The sequence below is a fragment of the Patella vulgata genome, chromosome 7 (assembly GCF_932274485.2).
Source record: "Patella vulgata chromosome 7, xgPatVulg1.2, whole genome shotgun sequence".
In the NCBI taxonomy this organism is placed as follows: Eukaryota; Metazoa; Mollusca; class Gastropoda; family Patellidae; genus Patella; species Patella vulgata.
In genome coordinates, this window is record NC_065885.2 from 52,294,546 (window position 1) to 52,314,381 (window position 19,836).

The 19,836-nt window shown below is 34.2% G+C and overlaps 1 protein-coding gene across 3 annotated transcripts in view; it reads left to right on the forward strand.

The window, feature by feature from the left end:
- Positions 1–19,836, forward strand: part of LOC126828644 (uncharacterized) — a 39,704-nt gene that overhangs the window by 11,432 nt on the left and 8,436 nt on the right. For 2 of the 3 annotated variants that reach the window (XM_050558529.1, XM_050558531.2), the window contains exons 5-22: positions 2,362–2,438; positions 6,140–6,223; positions 7,482–7,581; positions 8,344–8,383; positions 8,694–8,887; positions 9,655–9,727; positions 10,678–10,784; positions 11,240–11,393; positions 12,136–12,256; positions 12,549–12,609; positions 13,043–13,113; positions 13,575–13,678; positions 13,987–14,057; positions 14,260–14,327; positions 14,839–15,418; positions 16,951–17,087; positions 17,450–17,554; positions 17,949–18,182. In XM_050558529.1, coding sequence (XP_050414486.1) covers positions 2,362–2,438; positions 6,140–6,223; positions 7,482–7,581; positions 8,344–8,383; positions 8,694–8,887; positions 9,655–9,727; positions 10,678–10,784; positions 11,240–11,393; positions 12,136–12,256; positions 12,549–12,609; positions 13,043–13,113; positions 13,575–13,678; positions 13,987–14,057; positions 14,260–14,327; positions 14,839–15,418; positions 16,951–17,087; positions 17,450–17,554; positions 17,949–18,182 — 2,381 coding nt within the window. The remainder of the gene's footprint in view (positions 1–2,361; positions 2,439–6,139; positions 6,224–7,481; positions 7,582–8,343; positions 8,384–8,693; positions 8,888–9,654; positions 9,728–10,677; positions 10,785–11,239; positions 11,394–12,135; positions 12,257–12,548; positions 12,610–13,042; positions 13,114–13,574; positions 13,679–13,986; positions 14,058–14,259; positions 14,328–14,838; positions 15,419–16,950; positions 17,088–17,449; positions 17,555–17,948; positions 18,183–19,836) is intronic. The other variant, XM_056102573.1, reaches the window with a different exon arrangement.

The window sequence follows — 19,836 nt, forward strand, 5'->3', positions numbered from 1 at the left end:
AAAAACATCATTCACATTTCTTTCCTATACTTGGAATTATAACCTTGTGATATAGATTGGTATATGAGAGGAATCACGTTGCATTCCATGCTTTTCTAGAAATCTATAAATGGTAACATTCAATCAATAATACATTGTAGACTGCTTGTGCTAAGACTGCTTGTGCTACTGGTTTCAACTAGTTAACTGTATTATATATAAACTGTACAATGGGTGTAGTTAAAAGGCCAAGGGATCTTTGCTTTTCTAAACAGTAATTTAATAAGGATTGTATTAGATGTAACACCTTATTAATTTGCAGTTTTGAATTAAAAGTCACCAGAAAAGCTTCTTAAATTTTTTGAATAATGCAAGTAATTATTTCCACATATCCTTTCCATAAGTATAACATGAACCCGAATGTCAATATTACCTGCAACATGTAAATTTCAACATTAATAATTTCCGCCGTTCTCCGAGGGTAATCGTAACTTTCCGTCAATAAACATTCCGTGGCGTCATTTTAGTCCTTCTGCTCATAGAAATGAAATGAAATGAAATGAAACGGGGTTTAACGTCCTATTGTTTTGCTCCGAACTGGGCTAATGAAGACGGGCATACGCCATACAGTGTGCTGTGAGGGAAATTTTGCCCGGACAGCGGCACTACGGCCTACTCTTATATCGAATTCCATCTGCCAAGGGATCTTTTACGTGCACGCCAATGTGTACACGGGACCTCGGTTTTTCGTCCCATCCGAACGACTAGACAGCTTTCCTTGTCAGCCCCTCCGTCCTGCATCACTGACAAGGGAGAACCACGCCGGAAAATCTTGATGAACTTTCCCGGCCAATGCAGGGATCGAACACCCGACCTCAAGGCTAGCGAGCCAGCGTCTTACCCACTTAGCCACGTGATCCCCTTCTGCTCATAGAAATATAGACTAGAATATGAGCAGAAGGACTGGAATGACATCATGGATTGTTTATTGGTGGAAAGTTACAACTACTCGCGATGAACGGCAGAAATTATTAACGTTTAAAAAAATTGAAGCTTTTCTGTGAGTTTTAACACCTAATTAATTTGCATTTTTGGGCCAGATTCTAAAGAAACACTGCCTAGATCATTTTATAGAATATTAAATAAATATTTACTTGTGTCAAATATTATCATCAAAGTAAAAACACAATAAAGCTACTGTAAGTTAGAGTTTCACATCAATTTCTTGCATTGAAATCTTGTTACTGTAAATGCCATGTCACTCAGAGTTTGAGATGTTACAAGTAATTGTGAAGTTATTAGGTTTCATAATGTAGAACCGTATAAATATTCCCTAGTGTCAGATATTGTCATCAAAGTAAAAACACGATGAACCTACTGTAATTGTTAGAGTCTCACATCAATGTTTTGCATTGAAATCTTGTTACTGTAAATGCGAACTAATTGTGAAGTTATTAGGTTTCATAATATGAATGAATGAGGTGACTTTTAAGCTTGTGCGTTTGCATTTAAACTACTGAGCTATTTGCACAGCAGGTGACATTGACGCAAGTTATCTTAATCCTATTCATTTTCAATTTCTAAATGCGGATCTCAACTATACACAAGGTAGGATATGCTTCCTACTTCTCATATGAGGAGTTCACATAGCTATAAATCTTTTGTTGTACTTTTGCATGGCACAAGATGGTGTTCATTTTCAACTGTGAGTGGAATTCACAGCATATAATTTCTTGGTTAAACAGAATTTGTGATTGAGAACTTTTGGCGATTTTTTTGGTTTCATTTGTTATGTTTTTTTAAGATTCTTACAATTTACGTGCACTTAAGATCTTCTGAATTTGTATTTTTTTCCAAGCTGTCTAATAATGCTTGTAAAAAATAGTCTGGTTAAGCCCAACTAATTTCAAGTCATAGCTGTGTGGGAAACCAGTAGGACGTTAATGCCGAAGTCCACATTTAAGATATTAAGTGAGATTTTTTTTATCGCGGGGCACCTTGTAAAAATACTTTGATCAATTCCAAACATAATTTCCAATTTTACTTTGGAATAAACAGTTGTTTTAAGTAGACGACAAAGAATATAAGCTAGACATGTCACAGAAGTGGCACAGAAAAACACATCTTGAAATGGGTTAAAAAAAAAAAAATAAAGGAAGAACCCTCCCACACTGTACTACAAAAGAGGAAATTGTTGATCAGTGTTGTCTAGAATATTATTAAATGTGATCAATTGAATTGTGCACTGAAAATAACACCATAAGATGTTATTATTGGACTTTCTTACATTTATATGCATACATTTGACTTATCTTTTAGTTTTACGGTGTCCTTAATTTCATTTACTAAAATGAGAGAGTTTTATTTTTTCTTGTATTGCAGAAGAGGGTAACATTGTTGTTCCTAAAGACAATCTACAGACCGCTAGGACTAATTCTGATAAAGACTCCCAATCAGAGGTAATTATTGTACTTGCAGATATTATTTGGTTTGCATGCAATTCTATTTAATTGTGATTATTATAGCCCAAAAAAGAAATTTCTTGGATTTTAATAGATGGAATAAGTGGCATTGAATTAGTATACAGTTTTCTAAATTCCATGCCATGAGATGATTTGCAGGAGATTAAACAAAAGTTATTTTGTTTGGTTTTCACAATAAAATCGTGAACAGAAATTCCAAGAAAAATTTAGCGGACTGTTATTGTTCATTTGAAACCACTTCAATTTTCCATTGACCTCAGATAATACATTATATTATATTTACGGAAACGGTTCACAACAGCGACCACTAGTGCAGCCGCAATTCCTGGACAACGTAGGATCTCAGACCAGACAGTCCGTAAAACGCCTACGTGAAACCGGATTACGAGGCATCTACTGTAATTTTTAATTCTGGATCAATTGCATGCTCTTTACAGGCCAGAACTTTTAATTACTTTTATCAAACTGTATTTTAAACTCACAATATTATTATACAATGTTTGAGAAATACTCGGTTATTGTATGTCTGTTTTTATACGCCCACATTGAAATGTGGTCGTATATTATCGTCGCCCCCGTCCGTCCGTCCGTCCGTCCGGCGTCCACAATTGCTTGTGGACGCTCTAGAGGCTAAAGTTAATATCCGATTGACTTTAAATTTATATACAGTGTTTAAGGCCATGAGACGAAGAAGCCTATTGCTTTTCAGCGATTTCCGATAATTACTGCTAGAGCTATGGCCCTTGATCACTTCAAAAAATCTTGTGGACGCTCTAGAGGCTAAAGTTAATATCCGATTGACTTTAAATCAAGGCTCTACATGGCGACTAAATCACTCGCCATGGCGACAAAATATATTTTCTGGCTAGTTATAATTTTCACTTGAGTCGCCAGCTGGGTACTGTAAGATTTTTTTCTCGTTTTAAAATAATTACAAATTTTTTTTTTACAAAATTGAATTTGTTTATTCAGCGCCTCGTAAAACCGGAACTTACTAGGGGAAATAACTCCAATTTAACGAAAATATTTACGACATTCATATATTTTCTTACCATGTGCCGAAAATCGTTCTAACTTCTAACTTACGGCAATGTATACAAAATGTCCGACTACGCATGTTGTTGACCCATTTTTCTAACCCATACATTAAAGTTATTCCCTATATATTAATAAAATGAATAAAAACAAAATCTTTTAAGCTCTTTCTTTAAAAAAAAGGAAGATTCCTCTCAGACACAGATTAAAAAAAACAACGCGTAATATCTAGTAGTGATTTACGTTACAGACTACAGTTAATAGCATTGTAATTTCTGGCTACTAAAATTTTGGTTCTGGCTAGTAAATTTTTAGCATTTAGTAGCCAGTGAAGACTAAATTTTCCATGCCCATATTGACCCTTGCTTTAAATTTATATACAGTGTTTAAGGCCATGAGACGAAGAAGCCTATTGATTTTCAGCGATTTCCGATAATTACTGCCAGAGTTATGGCCCTTGATTACTTCAAAAAATCTTGTGGACGCTCTAGAGGTCAAAGTTAATATCCGATTGACTTTAAATTTATATACAGTGTTTAGTGCCATGAGACGAAGAAGCCTATTGATTTTCAGCGATTTCCGATAATTACTGCCAGAGTTATGGCCCTTGATCACTTCAAAAAATCTTGTGGGCGCTCTAGAGGCCAAAGTTAATATCCGATTGACTTTAAATTTATACACAGTGTTTAAGGTCATGAGACGAAGAAGCCTGTTGATTTTCAGCGATTTCCGATAATTACTGCCAGAGTTATAACCCTTGACCACTTCAAAAAATCTTGTGGACGCTCTAGAGGCCAAAGTTAATATCCGATTGACTTTAAATTTATACACAGTGTTTAAGGTCATGAGACGAAAAAGCCAGTTGATTTTCAGCGATTTCCGATAATTACTGCCAGAGTTGTAGCCCTTGACCACTTCAAAAAATCTTGTAGACGCTCTAGAGGCCAAAGTTAATATCCGATTGACTTTAAATTTATACACAGTGTTTAAGGTCATGAGACGAAAAAGCCTGTTGATTTTCAGCGATTTCCGATAATTACTGCCAGAGTTATAGCCCTTGATCACTTCAAAAAATCTTGTGGACGCTCTAGAGGCCAAAATTAATATCCGATTGACTTTAAATTTATACACAGTGTTTAAGGTCATGAGACGAAGAAGCCTATTGATTTTCAGCGATTTCCGATAATTACTGTCAGAGTTATGGCCCTTGATCACTTCAAAAAATCTTGTGGACGCTCTAGAGGCCAAAGTTAATATCCGATTGACTGCAGATTGATACACAGAGTTTAAGATCTTGAGACGAATAAGTATATTGATTTTCAATGAATTTTTATGACTTGGAACAGCTAAATTCATGATACAGTATTAAAAGTTTTGTAAAAATATGCGACAACTCTTGTTGACTGCCCGGACGATTTAGCTGCTGTGGGCGTATGTTACGTTGCCTGGCAACCTATCTTTCATTTTTATACACCCAATGTGGTCGTATATTACCTTCGACCCAGTCCGTGCGTCTACAGGCTACATTTATCATCTGATTGTTTTGAAATTGATATATGTTGTGTACATTCATGAGGCAAAGAAGCTTAGTTAATATCAATAATTTCCGTTAATTTTGTCTAGAGTTATAGCCCTTGTTTCACTCTATTGTACCTTGTGAACGACAAAAATTATCATCCGATCTGTATGAAATTTATACGAGGAAGCCTATTGAATTTCTGTTTATTACAGCTAGAGTTATGGCCCTTGTTTCACTTTGTTGAACCCAGTTAACGCTCTTACGGCCAAATTTTTCATCTGATCTGTATGAAATTTATGTGTATCATTTGAGTTAGTGAAATGAAGAAGTCTATTGAATTTCAGCAATTTCCGTGAATTGCTTCTAGAGTTATGGCCCTTGTTTTACTTTGTTGAACATTGTGAACGCTCGAATAACAAGAGTCATCATCTGATCTGTATAAAATTTATATGCATTATTGAAATTAATAAAACAAATAAGACTGTCAAATTTCAACAATTTTTGTATATTACTTCTAGAGTTAAGACCCTTGTTTCAGTTTGTAGAACCTTGTGAACTCTCAAAGGACAAAAATTATAATCTGTATGAAATTGTCTTGTTAACGTCCCTTATTACCTACAAAAGATTAAATATGCGACACATTGTTGACTGCATGGACGATTTAGCCACTGTGGGCGTATGTTTCATTGCTTGGCGACCTATCATGATAGAAGTCGGAATAACTACACTCCCGGGATTGTACAGCGTAGTTGACACTTCTCACGGTTAGCTACCGCTCCCCCCCCCCCCCCCCCCCCGATTGGGTCATTGTATCTGATATGTACGTTTGTTGTTTGTGATTACTGTATATTGTTTCTTGTCTGTAGATTTATCTTGTGTAATTGTTTGTGTTCAGTGCAGTCCTCTTGCACTTACTATATATAATTTCATCAAACTGTATTTTAATATACTAGCCATAAGGAAGATGATGATGATGAATATGAGAAAATTAATACCAGATGTTTAATCCCTTAATGTGAATTGTTGTGCATTATATGCATGCTGAAGTTATTAAGAATTTGATGCAGCAGATGTATTAAATATTATGCATTAAATTGTAATTTATGTTTTTGTTCTGTTTCAGATATTTTATGTAACATTGACTTGCAGCAAATTGATGGTAATCGAAGTGTCTGAAAATCTGACAAACCATTTAGGATTTCGTAAGGTATATTTAATTTTTAGACAGCAGTTACATATTACTACCTGTATGTACATGTATTATGATAGGTAATAAAATATTGTACATCTTTAAATATGGGAGCAACTGTGTATACAGTGGCTTCTGTCACATTCGATCTCTGATCACTCCGGATTGCTGTGACATCCGGTATGATTTTCATGTCCCGAATTTTTTCCTTATTACTTCAGCCAAAAAATCGCTGGTAAATCCGAATTCTGTATGTTCCGGATTCCGAAATCAATCAGCCGTCCCGTCACACAATTTCCATTGAATCGACACCATATAATCCGTACTTCAAACGGTGGGTGTGAAGCATCCAATTATCGGTGAGATTAAAACTCAATGGGTGTGAAGCCATAAAAGATTAACAAGTAATCACCAATCAATTATCGGTGAGATTAAAACTGTGTTGATTACTTTGATGGTAAAGCAGTGAGCCCGAGTTGTTTTAAGGGAGTGGACAAGATTTACCTGCCAGTCAATTGGTCGGCCAATCGCAAAGCTTGGATGACAGGTGCCGTTTACTTTGATTGGCTTGAAAAACTGGACATAGAACGACAGATTATAAATGACAATTGACTGAAGACGGGGACGATGAAGAATAGATATTAACGACAGATTTGACCTATTCAAAATTCCTACGCATGCTCAACGACATTAAACACTTCGCACAGATTAAGGACGAAAAGATGATCGCAACAATTCATTTGTAAGATGATGTTGCCCAGGACCCCGCCTTACGATATGCTTCCCTCGTAATGTTAACCAAGCAAACTACTTTAAAAGATTACATGCATTGATATTTATAAATATATTGTACGCATGCATTGATATTACATGTAAACGATTTATGAATATATTGTACGCATGCATTGTTATTGTTAATTATTTAATATAATAAAATTTTGAAAGTACAGAAAAGTTTATCATTTATAAAGGGAATAGCATTCTGGTGATTCGAAGCAACAATTTATAAATACTTCCAGTTTTCGAAGTTACAGTATTTCCGGTTTTGTTGAAAACTCGGTATTCCGAAACGCTGTGTGATCCGAATTATTGTAACGATACCGCACGATGTCGGATGTGACAGAGTCCACTGTAGTTGTATTTTTGGAGTTCATAAGAAGAATTTTATTTTCTGATGAAATTAACATGTAGATTGTGGAGTAGCAAACACAACCAACCCAGAAGGAATGAATATTTATACACCTCACTGCACTCAATTTTATGTTCATTTTTTCAGGATAGTTGGCAGGGTTGTTCATTTACTAATTTTATCTTGAGGAAAGATCTGGCTACTCTGAACACAACACTTGGTAATTTATCATCTACTGATAATGCAGGTAAGTTGCGTCTGATCCTTTTGATATGTGTCAATAAAATATGTTTAAACTAAAGTAGGTACATATAAGTGCTTTCAAAACTGCTTAAATCTTATTCAAGTTCTGAGATATCACCTATGTCCATTGGTCCCTTCAACTCACAGGGATTGTTCATTTGGTTGTAAGGAAGAACACTATTCGAAATGTTTCGAGCTATATCCCCATTTATGTTCAAACAAAATAACCCTGCTTCTAATTGAGGTAGAATGTTCAAACAAAATAACCCTGCATCTAACTGAAGGAGAAAGAGAGAGAGAGAGAGAGAGAGAAATTGGGTTTAACGTCCACTTGACACAAACTAGGTAATTTCAGGACTGACATGCTTCAATTTTATTCCAATAATTCACTTGTGTGGAAGGGTCTTAGCAAAGGGAGGAAGCCGGAAGACCCGGAGAAAACCCATGAGGTTGGACAGGCGACCCTACTCCTTGTCACATACAACCAGGGAATCGAAAGCACGCAAGTTGCCTCATTGACAGACCTTATGATACAACATCCAACCCCCCAACTGAGGTAGAATGTTCAAACTTGGTGAACTGTAGGTTTTCTTTAGTCAGTTAATTTATTCTAATTAATCAATTCATTATTTGTGTGAATACTTGTATAGACCTTAAATTGTGCATCATGTGTGTTTGATGGTTCTGTAGTCTTATTTGTGGAATATCATAAAATATAATATTATTCAAATTTTCATTTTTCTAAATTTTTTATTTTCTATTTTAGAAGATGGTCAGCAATCTAAAAGTTTTTTTGCACGATTCAGGTAAGAATGGCATTAATTGTTCATTTAGAAATGACATAAACAAGAAGGTTACAAATGAGGTTTAATGTCTAACTGTTTTGCTCTGAACTGGGCGAATGAGGACGGGCATATGCCATACATTGTGCTATGAGGGAAATTTTGCCCGGACAGCGGCACTTCAGCCTACTCTTTTATCGAATTCCAACTGCTCAGGGAAACTATAATGTGCACGCCAATGTGTACACAGGACCTCAGCTTTTCATCCCATCCAAATGACTAGACAGCTGTCCATTGTAAATTGTAGATAAATTTTCTTGAACTTGTGTTACAGGTGTTTCCAGGACATTTTTCATGGTTTTACCGTCAATAAAACGGCAGATTATGTACCATTACATGCCAAGATAGTCTTCAAGAAGGGTAAAAATAAACTAGAACCAAGCTGGACATACATTACAGATAAATCTGACTTGGTTGAGAAATGTTTTACTTTAAAACTTCAACCATGTATATCAGCATATACACCAGGTAAGTGACATATATTATTATTAATGTTAGCTTTATATAAGTATTTGGGATGGGGTGAGTTAAAATATAGATGAACAAAGATAATATGCTTTAATTTTTGCATATATACACAGTTAATATAAAACACTGTTGACTTCTAATCAATTATAATACCTATTTCGTTTCGTTTTTTTTATAGTTCAAAATTTCGTTTTACTTGTCTTCACAACACTAGGATCTGGAAGAGTTGTTATATATAGATAAGACTTAAAATATAGATAAACAAAGATAATATGCTTTCATTTTTGCATATAAACACAGTTAATATAAAACACTGTCGACTTCTAATCAATTATAATACCATTTTTAATGTGGAAGTATGCAATCTGATTAAAACACAGATCCTATTTCATTTCGCTTTTTTATAGTTCAAAATTTCTACTTACTTGTCTTCACAATACTAGGATCTGGAAGAGTTGTTATATAATCCACATTCTGGTTGAAATGAAATGGTCTGTTACGGCGCGTGCTTGGTGTGCTATGTCCAGAACTATGGGTAAACCACTGGAAACGTCAATGCTGATTGATTAATCAATGTCTAACTTCATACAGTCAAAAAACGCTCGTACAACCCCTGACATGACCTTCCACTACAACCCGTCAGATCTTCATGTAGTGTCGACCATTGAAAGTCTAAAAATATGAAACGAAATATAGATCTTTATTTTAATCAGATTGGAAAGTAAGATACAAATTTGTTTTAATCATTATTTTCTTGTTAATTTCAGCGGGTGCCTCTGTAGAAAAATCTTTCAGCATAAGACTTTCATTTAATTGTAAATTTACCCATTTGAGTAAAAAGTATGTATTACATTTGTTTGTGATTAATCAATGGGTCCCTCAGCTATCAGTCCCTCAGCTATCGGTCCCTCAGGTACCGATAATTGTAAGTTATTTTCCATTTTTATGGAATATGAAGATTAAAATTGTAACAGCCAATCACTTAGTGCCAAAAGAGTTATGTGACGCTGATTAGCTGTCGGTCCCATGCATGTTTTGACACCATGGTCTCATCTTTTGGGGAAAAATTAGTTAAGAACCAGACTATTATTTTTGTGTATGCCCATAAAATTCCATGCTTTTTAATCCATTCTCTTTAATATAACCATACTTGAACAAAAATAGTTGTGTAGCATATCGTATTCTGAATAGGTTAATATTTAAGATTACCACAAACATTAATGAAAATAGGTACATCGGCTTGATTCTTTTCATATTTAATCACTCGTCAAAAAGCATGGCAGTTAATACGGTTCCAAGAAAAGTCAGCATGAGGGCGCTTGGGGCAAGGGGTTATTATTATATCTAATACATTCTGTTTAAACATAAATTATGCAAGAGCTAAATCTGCCTATTGCAGGTTTTTCCTTAGGCCTGAAATGTTATCTAAATTATTGATTAGACAGTAATTAACTTATCCAGACCATAATCAACTCCATATGTCATCGCTATCCTGTGATATTTACTGGATTTGAATCCATTTTGCTGCTCAACGCTCATTGATGATTTAATTCAAAACTGGATAATCAAGACTATGTTTTTTAATCGTACCGACTTTAGTAATGATCATCGAGCCTAGGCCTAAAATTTAAAATCTTGGTTCAGAGTGGATCAATTTGGCTGAAATTTTCAGCAAATTTCCTTTACCATATCTTGTTTTTAACTATTATAGCGAGAACTGTCAGCTCTTTATCTAATATCCCATAATGCCCCTTTAAATTAAATTGTAAGTATTATTTTATGTATTCCAGCACTGTACAATTATTGGGTTATCTTCCTCAAGATCTTCTGGGAACCTCCATCTTTAATCTTCTTCACCCTGATAATTTAGAAGAATTGTTACATACATACAGACGAGGTAATTATCAGTAACATATAATCACTTAACGAAATATTCCTTTTAGTTTGATTGGGTTATCTGTTTGACCATTAAATTTATTTTTATATTCCCACATTACATTATCTGTTGGTATTTTCCAGTTATTTTGTTATGACCACATTACTGTCAAAGTAAAACGAATAAAAAACAAGTAAAAAATAATATGTTCAAATTGTGTCAGACTTAGAGGGGAGTAATATTGATTGGGGTCGTTTATGTTTTTTTTGTAGTTTCTGGTCTTGAATTTTTTGCTGTTATTCTGTGTGATATTAAGTATTGTACAGTGGAATCGGTCACTTCCAACCAGGGTTCTTAATCCATTTTGAAACAAACCGGCCATAATTGGGTCATATGAGGTTCCGATATTAAAATCTATAATTAACTGCTTTGTGCCTTCATGATATTTGATTCATTTATGTTTATTTTATTTTTAGTCATTACCATGAAAGGTCAACCATTTAAAACACTGAAAATGAAGTTGAAAACAAAGAATAATGACTGGATTATTGTGGAAACAGAATGGTCTTGTTTTGTTAATCCCTGGTCAAACCAGGTAGAAATAATCATGGGTAAACATAAAGTTATTAGGTAGGTTTAATATGCATTAATAAATGTTGTTCTCCCCCATGTTTGTCCATTCTTCTGTCTGTTTCCTGCGATTTCTTGTAGATGCTCACAATCACTTGACTGACGGTAAAAATTTTGAAGTGGACGCCCTGCTTTAAAAATGTATATACTTGAATATTTTCATTAGAACAAAGGAAACCATTGATTGTTGATAATTGTTTTCAGAGTTTTTGCTCTTGATCATTTTGCATAATCTTGTGGAAGATCTTGGCTTGAAATTTATATACTGTGTTCATGTCCATAAGACAAATACACTTACCGATTTTCAACAATTTCCAATAATTATTGTCCATGATCACCTCCAAAACTCTTCTGGGTGTTCAAATTTCATTAGCTAACTAAAATAGGTAGCACATGTGGGCCCTATAGAGGTCAAATTTTTTATCTGATTTTGATGAAACTTGAAATATAGATATATATCCCAAAGATCTTGGTTTCTTTCGATATCGACGTATGTCAGACTGTAACATCCTGGATTATGGCCCCTGATTGTACAAAAAATCACTTTTTAAGCTTGTTCTCTGTACATCTCTTGGAAAATTGGGGTGTATATTGCATGGCAACCACTTGTTAAAGTTTTGATACTAAAAATAGACATACATTTACTTTAATGCATGTGTCGTATGTGAATGGTGGCATAATCATGAATATTTTGTTTGTCATGTATGTTTTGTCCACTAACAACCTGCCTTTGTGTTTCCAGTGGTCCAAAAGATCCGGATATCTTTAAAGAAAAAACAACAGAAAATTATGTTACTCCTACAAAGTTAACAGAATTGGAAGTGACAAATCTTCAAAGAAAGATAACCAGATTATTGAAACAAGTAAGTATTATGTTGTGTTATGAGGTTAGGACATCCAATTAAACAAATATAAATTTAAAAAAAGAAAACATTTTTAGGACACCCCCCCCACCTCCCCAAACACACACAGACACCAAAAAAAGGAAATAAGAAAAAGAGTTATGGAAATTAGAACAGCTGGAACAGTCTACTATGTACCTGTTAGGTAGAAACCAAAGTATATTCTTGTGGTGTTCTTTGTTTTGATTTTTTAAAAAACATGTAGTATTTCTTTGACAAAATAATGTTATTTGTTAAATATTTTTATCTACAGCCAGTAACAGCTATAGCCTCGTCATCATCACTGAGTGAAGATAATACTGGAACTAATATAAGTAAGTTGAATATTGCTAACTTTATTTTGAAAATTGGATTGGACTCATCTGGAGAAAAAAGAATTATTTAAATAATGTCTTTTAATCAACTTAAAATTGCTTGTAAAGTTTTGATGGATAACCCAACACTATTTTGTAGTATTGCTGTTGTGCTTACCTCCTAATACTGTACATAGGCTTTGCTCATCTTTATCAAGCAATGGACATAAATCTAAGGAACACAATTACTGTTTTTATTATATTACTAAGTGGCTTTTCGAACATAGGGTTTTCTGGTGTTCATTAAAATGCTTGATAAAAACTAGAGAAGCCCAGTTAAAATATAGTTCAGTAATAATAAATTGTGTCCTGTGTATTACCTTTATTTACTAAACACGCTGAAACGTTTTAAGGTTAATACTAATGTATACATTTCACCCTTTTCACTTTCCAGCTTCTGATGATCATTTCTGTGAAAGTAACACTTCATTTGCTCTGCCAAAAGCTGTTTCAGATTCTAAGAAGGTATATTAATTTTTTACTTTGAATTGTTTTGATCCAAAAAAAAAAAAAAAACCAATAAAAAATTCAAGATTTTCTTCAAAGATTAACCGAGATATATATGTCTTGTCACTAATGTGTAAGGATCGTCTGCCTAGCCTAATGAGTTTTCTCAGATTCTCTCCACTGTCATAAGACCCCTGTGCTGGAAGCATTTCATTGAAATATAGATATAATATGCTAGTCTGGAAATGTCAGTGTTGAATAGCCATTTAACCCAAATTTTTCTCTATCTCTAAGTTGACTCCTACTGTGTAGTCTCACAGTTGCTTTTTCACTTGATTGTTGCGGTTTTTGAGAAGGAGAGAATTCTGTTCCATAACATTCAAATGATAGTAATGAATAAAATCTTATAGACCATAGATATGCCAAGCCAAGTTGTTAGGTTTAAAAACCAATTAAATAATGATTGATATCATTTGTAGGGTGAATCTTCAAGTGACATAATATCTCCAGCTGAAAGTTTACCAACAGATTCAGATACCTATGTATCTTATGGACAACTCAATTATTCTTACAATATTAAAAGGTGAGAATTTTACTTATTACAAATTCCTTTGCATTACTAGTGATGAAATTATTTAAATTAGAATATCTTGATCTTCCAAAATCTGTCTTGACCAGGAATTTATCCAAGGCTTAACAGATAAGCTTGGATACAGACTGATAAATTATCCTTTTTTAACTAGTGACAAAGATAAAATTTATGCAATTGTTAACCATATTTGTAGTGTATGGCTATTATAAACTATTGTGCATGTTCATTATTTTGTATATGAAACCTTATGTGAATACAGTAGATTTAGAAATCCATATGTATGTTTTGACTATTTTCAGATTTCTGCAGAGTCGACCATTGACTTTATCAAAATTGGAAGCAAATGAACAGTCTGGTGGTGATGTTAAAGGTACATACAGATATTTCTTGATTTTTCTTTAACATCCATCCACACAATTGCTATCTATTCATGTAAAAGATATTGTGAAATATTCGGAGGGGGGGGGGGGGCTTGTGATCTAGAGCATTACCCTTTTGATCTCCATCACAGGATGAATATGCCTAGCTTAAATCTTGAAGTTTAATATTTGTGAATGATATTTATTTTAAAGGCGTGGATGAGTTTATGATCAGTATTCCATCACATCAAACAGCTCATACAGATGATAGTAGTATCAAGGTAGGTCTCAAATATTCCTGATGCATTCTACTTTTGATGGGCATCCTCGGCCTAACACACGCACTTGATGAAATAGAAGAATTTTACGTTGTAAACCTTGGCCAATTATGTTTGAATTTACCCAATACTTATTACCCTCTTATGAAATTTTATATTGCATAATATAGTGGCTTATGTCTCTCAGGTCGTGGGTTCGCTCCCAGTGTTGGCCAAGTAAGTTTGTCAGGATTTTTCGACGTGGTTTCACCTTGTCAGTGGTGCATAACGGAGGGTCTGACAGGACAGCTGTCTAGTTGGTCAAATGGGACCAAAAAACGAGATCCTGTGTACACATTGGCATGCTCGTAAGTGATCCCTTGGCAGTTGGAATTCGATATAAGAGTCGGCTTTATAACGCCGCTGTTCGGGCAAAATTTCCTTAATAGCACATGGTCTTCATTAGCCCAGCCTAAGTAGGACGATAAACCCCATTTCATTTCACTTATTAAGTCTCTCTGACTTTATTTTTCAGGTGAATATGTCAGATCAAGAAGTGTGTATAGGATCTCCACGTAATGTGGATGAGGATTCTCAGCAGTCTATTGAAATGACACCAGTACGGCAAGTCTTTACACCAGTTCATCTGACACAAGCTAGACTACGTGAACACACCAAGTTTCAGGAGAAGTTATATGTTCAACGAGTTAAAAAAGATAAAAGTATCATTTTACCAAGACCAAATCAGAATTCTATTATTCTCAAAGTGGCATCGTGTAGAAAACGTACTCGATCACAGCATGAAACTGACAATGAAGACATCGCTAAAGGAAAAAGTAAAAAAGTACACCTAGGCGATGCTGACATGGCGGTTAAAAAAGCCTTACAAAATTCAAACTTTTTGTTTCGTTCCAAATTGCCGATTTGTAATACAGATACAAATAAAGCGAATAAAATACCAGATGCTGAATTTGCTCCAGTGGGAAGTAATTATGGCGCATTTCCACAAGGTTTACCAATCATGTCTTTTGAGTCAAGTAATGTTGACCTGTATTCAGGATATGATAAACAAGTGGGAAATAAAGATGTCCAGTGGCCGTGTTATTCTTCTCCAGGTAGACTTAATATTTCAATTATTTACTCTCATTTTCTTACATTGGCATAGAAACCTATTGTCTCTTGACGAGAAGCAGTGGAACTTTTTCTACTGTGTCCCTTGTGGAATTCCACAAACAGTATAAATGTATGTCAGGGCTGGCCACGGATAAATTGATGGCGAGCAAATGACTGCTCACGCAAATTTAGGTTTGGGCGAGCAAGGCGAGCAATAAAAATTGCTCACGCAAAATGTTGTTTGCGTGAGCACACATTTTGTAACATTGTTTCAATTTAAAATCATAAGAAAATTGCTATTCCTGGCACAAAGTTTGCAGTAAACATGTGTGACCATCGCTTTCTGTTTTTGACAGTCATACGTACTCTTCTTTATTAAAACCAATTTCCGTATGGATTTCTTCACCCCACGAAATAAATGTGGATAGGGCAATCAGGTTGCCTTTGGCCATTATTACGCTTAGATTGAAAATTATACGACTGCACAATGGAATAAAAACCGAAGTTCTGATAAAATAGAAAATACCGATAAATATTAGTTTGAAACGTGTTCATTTAGCGTGAATGCCTAATGCCGGATGTAAACATTCTTTACTTTAGACTCGATTATCACGCGTTCGTTACTGGTGTTCGTAGGAAAACCAGTCATAACGTTCAGGTCTAAAGTGTATTTTTAGTAACAAGAGTGCTGAGTAACTTTTTAGCCAATCAAATTTAAGGAGGAAATGCCGCCTGCAGCTGGGTGAATCTCAGTTTGACAGACGAATTTATGAAGTTATTGACATTGTTGGTTTAGTTTCGGCAATAAACTTGTCAATATTTTGATTATTTTTACAGGGTTTTCTTAAAATTTTGCGCGAGCAACGAACCGCTCGCGTAAATGTAGATTTACGCGGGCACAGCGCGAGCACAGCGCGAGCAACTGCTCGTGGCTCGTGGCAAGCCCTGTATGTCATGTTGCAATTCAGTGGTTTTGCCATGGCATATTGAATAGTCTGCAATTATTTTTCCAATGGTATAATTTTAAAATGAATATAAGAATCTATCAATAAAACTACATTGTTGTGACTTGCATTTTGGTATAAAAAATACACATGAAAGCTATCATAGCTTGACAGTTAATTTCAAAGAAGATTTTTACTACATTTAGTTTAATTCAACTCTGATTGGTCATTATATTTCAAACTTTATTATACTCAGCCTTTTAGAGAAAGCAGGGGACTATACTATTAAAACGAGTCTGTCCATTAGTCTGTCATACATTTTGGAACACAATAACTTTGCTTCTAATTGAGGTAGAATGTGTAGATGTTCATTAGGACACAATAACTTTGCTTCTAATTGAGGTAGAATGTGTAGATGTTCATTAGGACACAATAACTTTGATTCTAATTGAGATACAGTGATGAAACCGCTGCCTGTGATAAAGACTCTTCCTCGCATTGTAGCAATAGAAATAAATTTATCGTATGTTATTAATTTAAGTAATTAGACATTAAATCCAAGTTACAGATAATGTTATTTTGATTTACAGGTTGTTCATTTTCACCATTTGTTATGGGAGGATTACTTCATTCTGGTGGTGAGTTAGGTCCAGCTAGTGATGAACATGGTAATTTATTAACGGTACCCTGGCCAGCCTCTCTTCAACCGCTAAATTTTAAAATGATGGTAAGGATATAGAGATCTTTTCTTATCTGTAAATAAATCATTTTTGAATTGACTTGATTTGCCTACACAGTTACAAGAGGATGTAACTGGGACCAATCTCAAAACTGATCGCTGAGATACAGTCCTAAGTTGGCGGGTCAGTGCTTTGAATTTTGAAAAATAGTTACAACACAGACTTAAGTATCAATATATATTATGTAAAATAGCAAAATAAAGTATTATGGTAGTTAAACAATTAAATTTGGAAAGTCGTCAGTGGGGTTGTGACAATACAAGTAAGTGACGTATCTGGATTAAAAGTACTAAATTGTTGTAATGACATCATGAGACTGTATGAAATATTTTGTATTTATTTTTTGTAGCATCAGTCATCCAGTAACTCTGCAGAGCCTGATTGTTCATCAACAGAAGAGGAGACAAATTCATCACTGTATATATTACTAGATAGTGGTAATTACCCACCAAAAGTACGAACGGTATTGTTTTTGACTTACATTTTTTAACATTATGAACAAACAGACTTTTGCGGCAAGGAATTTAAAAACATTACTGTGAGTGACAAATTTATCGATGCCAGTAAAAATATTTTCCTTTGATGCATCGATGCATATAATTTTACCTGATGGCAACCCTAGATTTTGGATTATAATGTAATTTGTGGTGTTCAAGACTATAGGTTTTTTATACAGTATTTTATTTCACAGTATACATTATTGCATAGTACATACAAAAATTCAAGACCTATTTATAATTTTTGCTAGATTGCATTCAAGAGAAATATAACTCTGTGGTTTTTGTTGAAAAAATTGGAGGGTGGGTAAATCTCTATCATTATTTATATTTCTAATTAAACCTTTTCAGACCTATACTGGAAAAAACCAGCAGAGAATACCCACTCAGCATAAATCTACGCTAAATATGGGAGTTAAACCGCAATGGGTTGAAGCTGTTCACTGGACTCAAGATACACAGATGCGATATGAGATGCCAACACCTAATTTACAAGATGTGCTAAAGAGTGATAAAGATTTTTTAAAGCATATGATCTCAAGTGATTTGATTGTGGCACAGTTACTGGAATTACTAGGAGAAATTGTAAGTTTCTGATTCCTTAAATAATGCATAATAAATTTATAATATTTGTGTTTTTGTACTGTTTGAAACTCTACACTTCTGGAGTTATACCAATATTTTGTATACCATCTGTACGGTGATAAAAAATTACACAGTAGGGATTTTGTAGCGTTCAATAATAATTACTTTACAGTGTACCACACCGGCTTATGTTTTGGATGTGTGCCATAAAGCAAATTGGGGTTCTGGAATTCCAAAACTGTTTTTTGTAGTCATTATGACTTAAACAAACAATGTTAAGTATTTCAGTTAACTGTAGGCTTCTGAATAATAAATGTGCATGTTGTAGTACTATGGTCTCTACGACCATATTATAACTTTAACTAATTATTGGTTTCATAATATAGAGAAGTCATATCTCGCACATTCAAATTGAATGAGTGATGGGTTGTCACATAAAAAGATTTATAATTTGGTAAACATAGCTGGTTCTATTTGAAAACAAAATATCACCAGATCACTTATGATAGGAAAATTACTATTGCATCATTTGGCTTAGTAACCAATCATTTTAATTACTTACGTCATATTTGACCAATTAGATAATTTAAAGTCGAAACTCAAGTGTAAAAAACCATCAGAGCTCTGGGCAATCAGAAGACAGTCGCTAGATTCTTAGAGAGAGGCATAATGTTGGGAGATACCGTTGAGGTTGAAGAGACACCATCTGGATTCAGAATGCCCTGTTAGGTTGTAGGAGAGTCATATGATGTGTGTTCTGTCAGTAAACTCAATCTATGAATTAGGGGGTGGAGAGAAAGACATCTTAATTTTAAGTATTGTAATGTAACCTAAGCTTGTAACCTATGTACCCAGTGCTTGATATAAAATGTAAAAACTGAGATAGTATGGTTCTAGCCATAAAAAGATAATTACAAATATAACCAGATACAATACTAGACGGTCACAAGGCTATTAAAATATGTAGCAGAAGAAAGTATGCATCACACGTTGGCCGTGGGGAGTTTTCCCCATGTACTTTCCTCCACATCTAACACTGTAACCCAGGTATCATTTAATCTTGTGTATCTAGCACTAATTTCTTTCACATTCATTTAATATCCAATCTTTCTTTAAAAATTTATAAAAACTGTTTAAAATCGCCAAAAATCATCTAATTTGTACTTGTGTCCAGTTTAAAGCTGACTGATTAATTTTGATAATGAGTGTCCAATTTACAAGTATTTAATTTCCTGACCACTGTTCAAAAATTAATCATTATACATCAGTAATCAATTGGGTTGTTTATTTTTGAACAGTGATTGAGAAATTAAACTGGACATAAGTACAAATTAAACGATTTATGGTGATTTTAAACAGTTTTTACAAATTTCTAAACAAAGATCTGATATTAAACGAATGTGAAAGAAATTAGTGCTAGATACACAAGATTAAATGATACCTTGGTTACAGTGTAACCAGCGATGCATATCACTGCATGGTGCTACAATGTCTGTTTTCTCTCCTGATGCTTCAGTCTTCCATCCTTTCATCCATGTCATTGTTAGCTCAAATAACAAAAGCTGTTGTGGAATATATTTTGCTGTGCTTGACAGTGTTTTATTTGATCTATACTTGTTACAAAATTTTAGGACAATTTTCATTTTTTTATTCA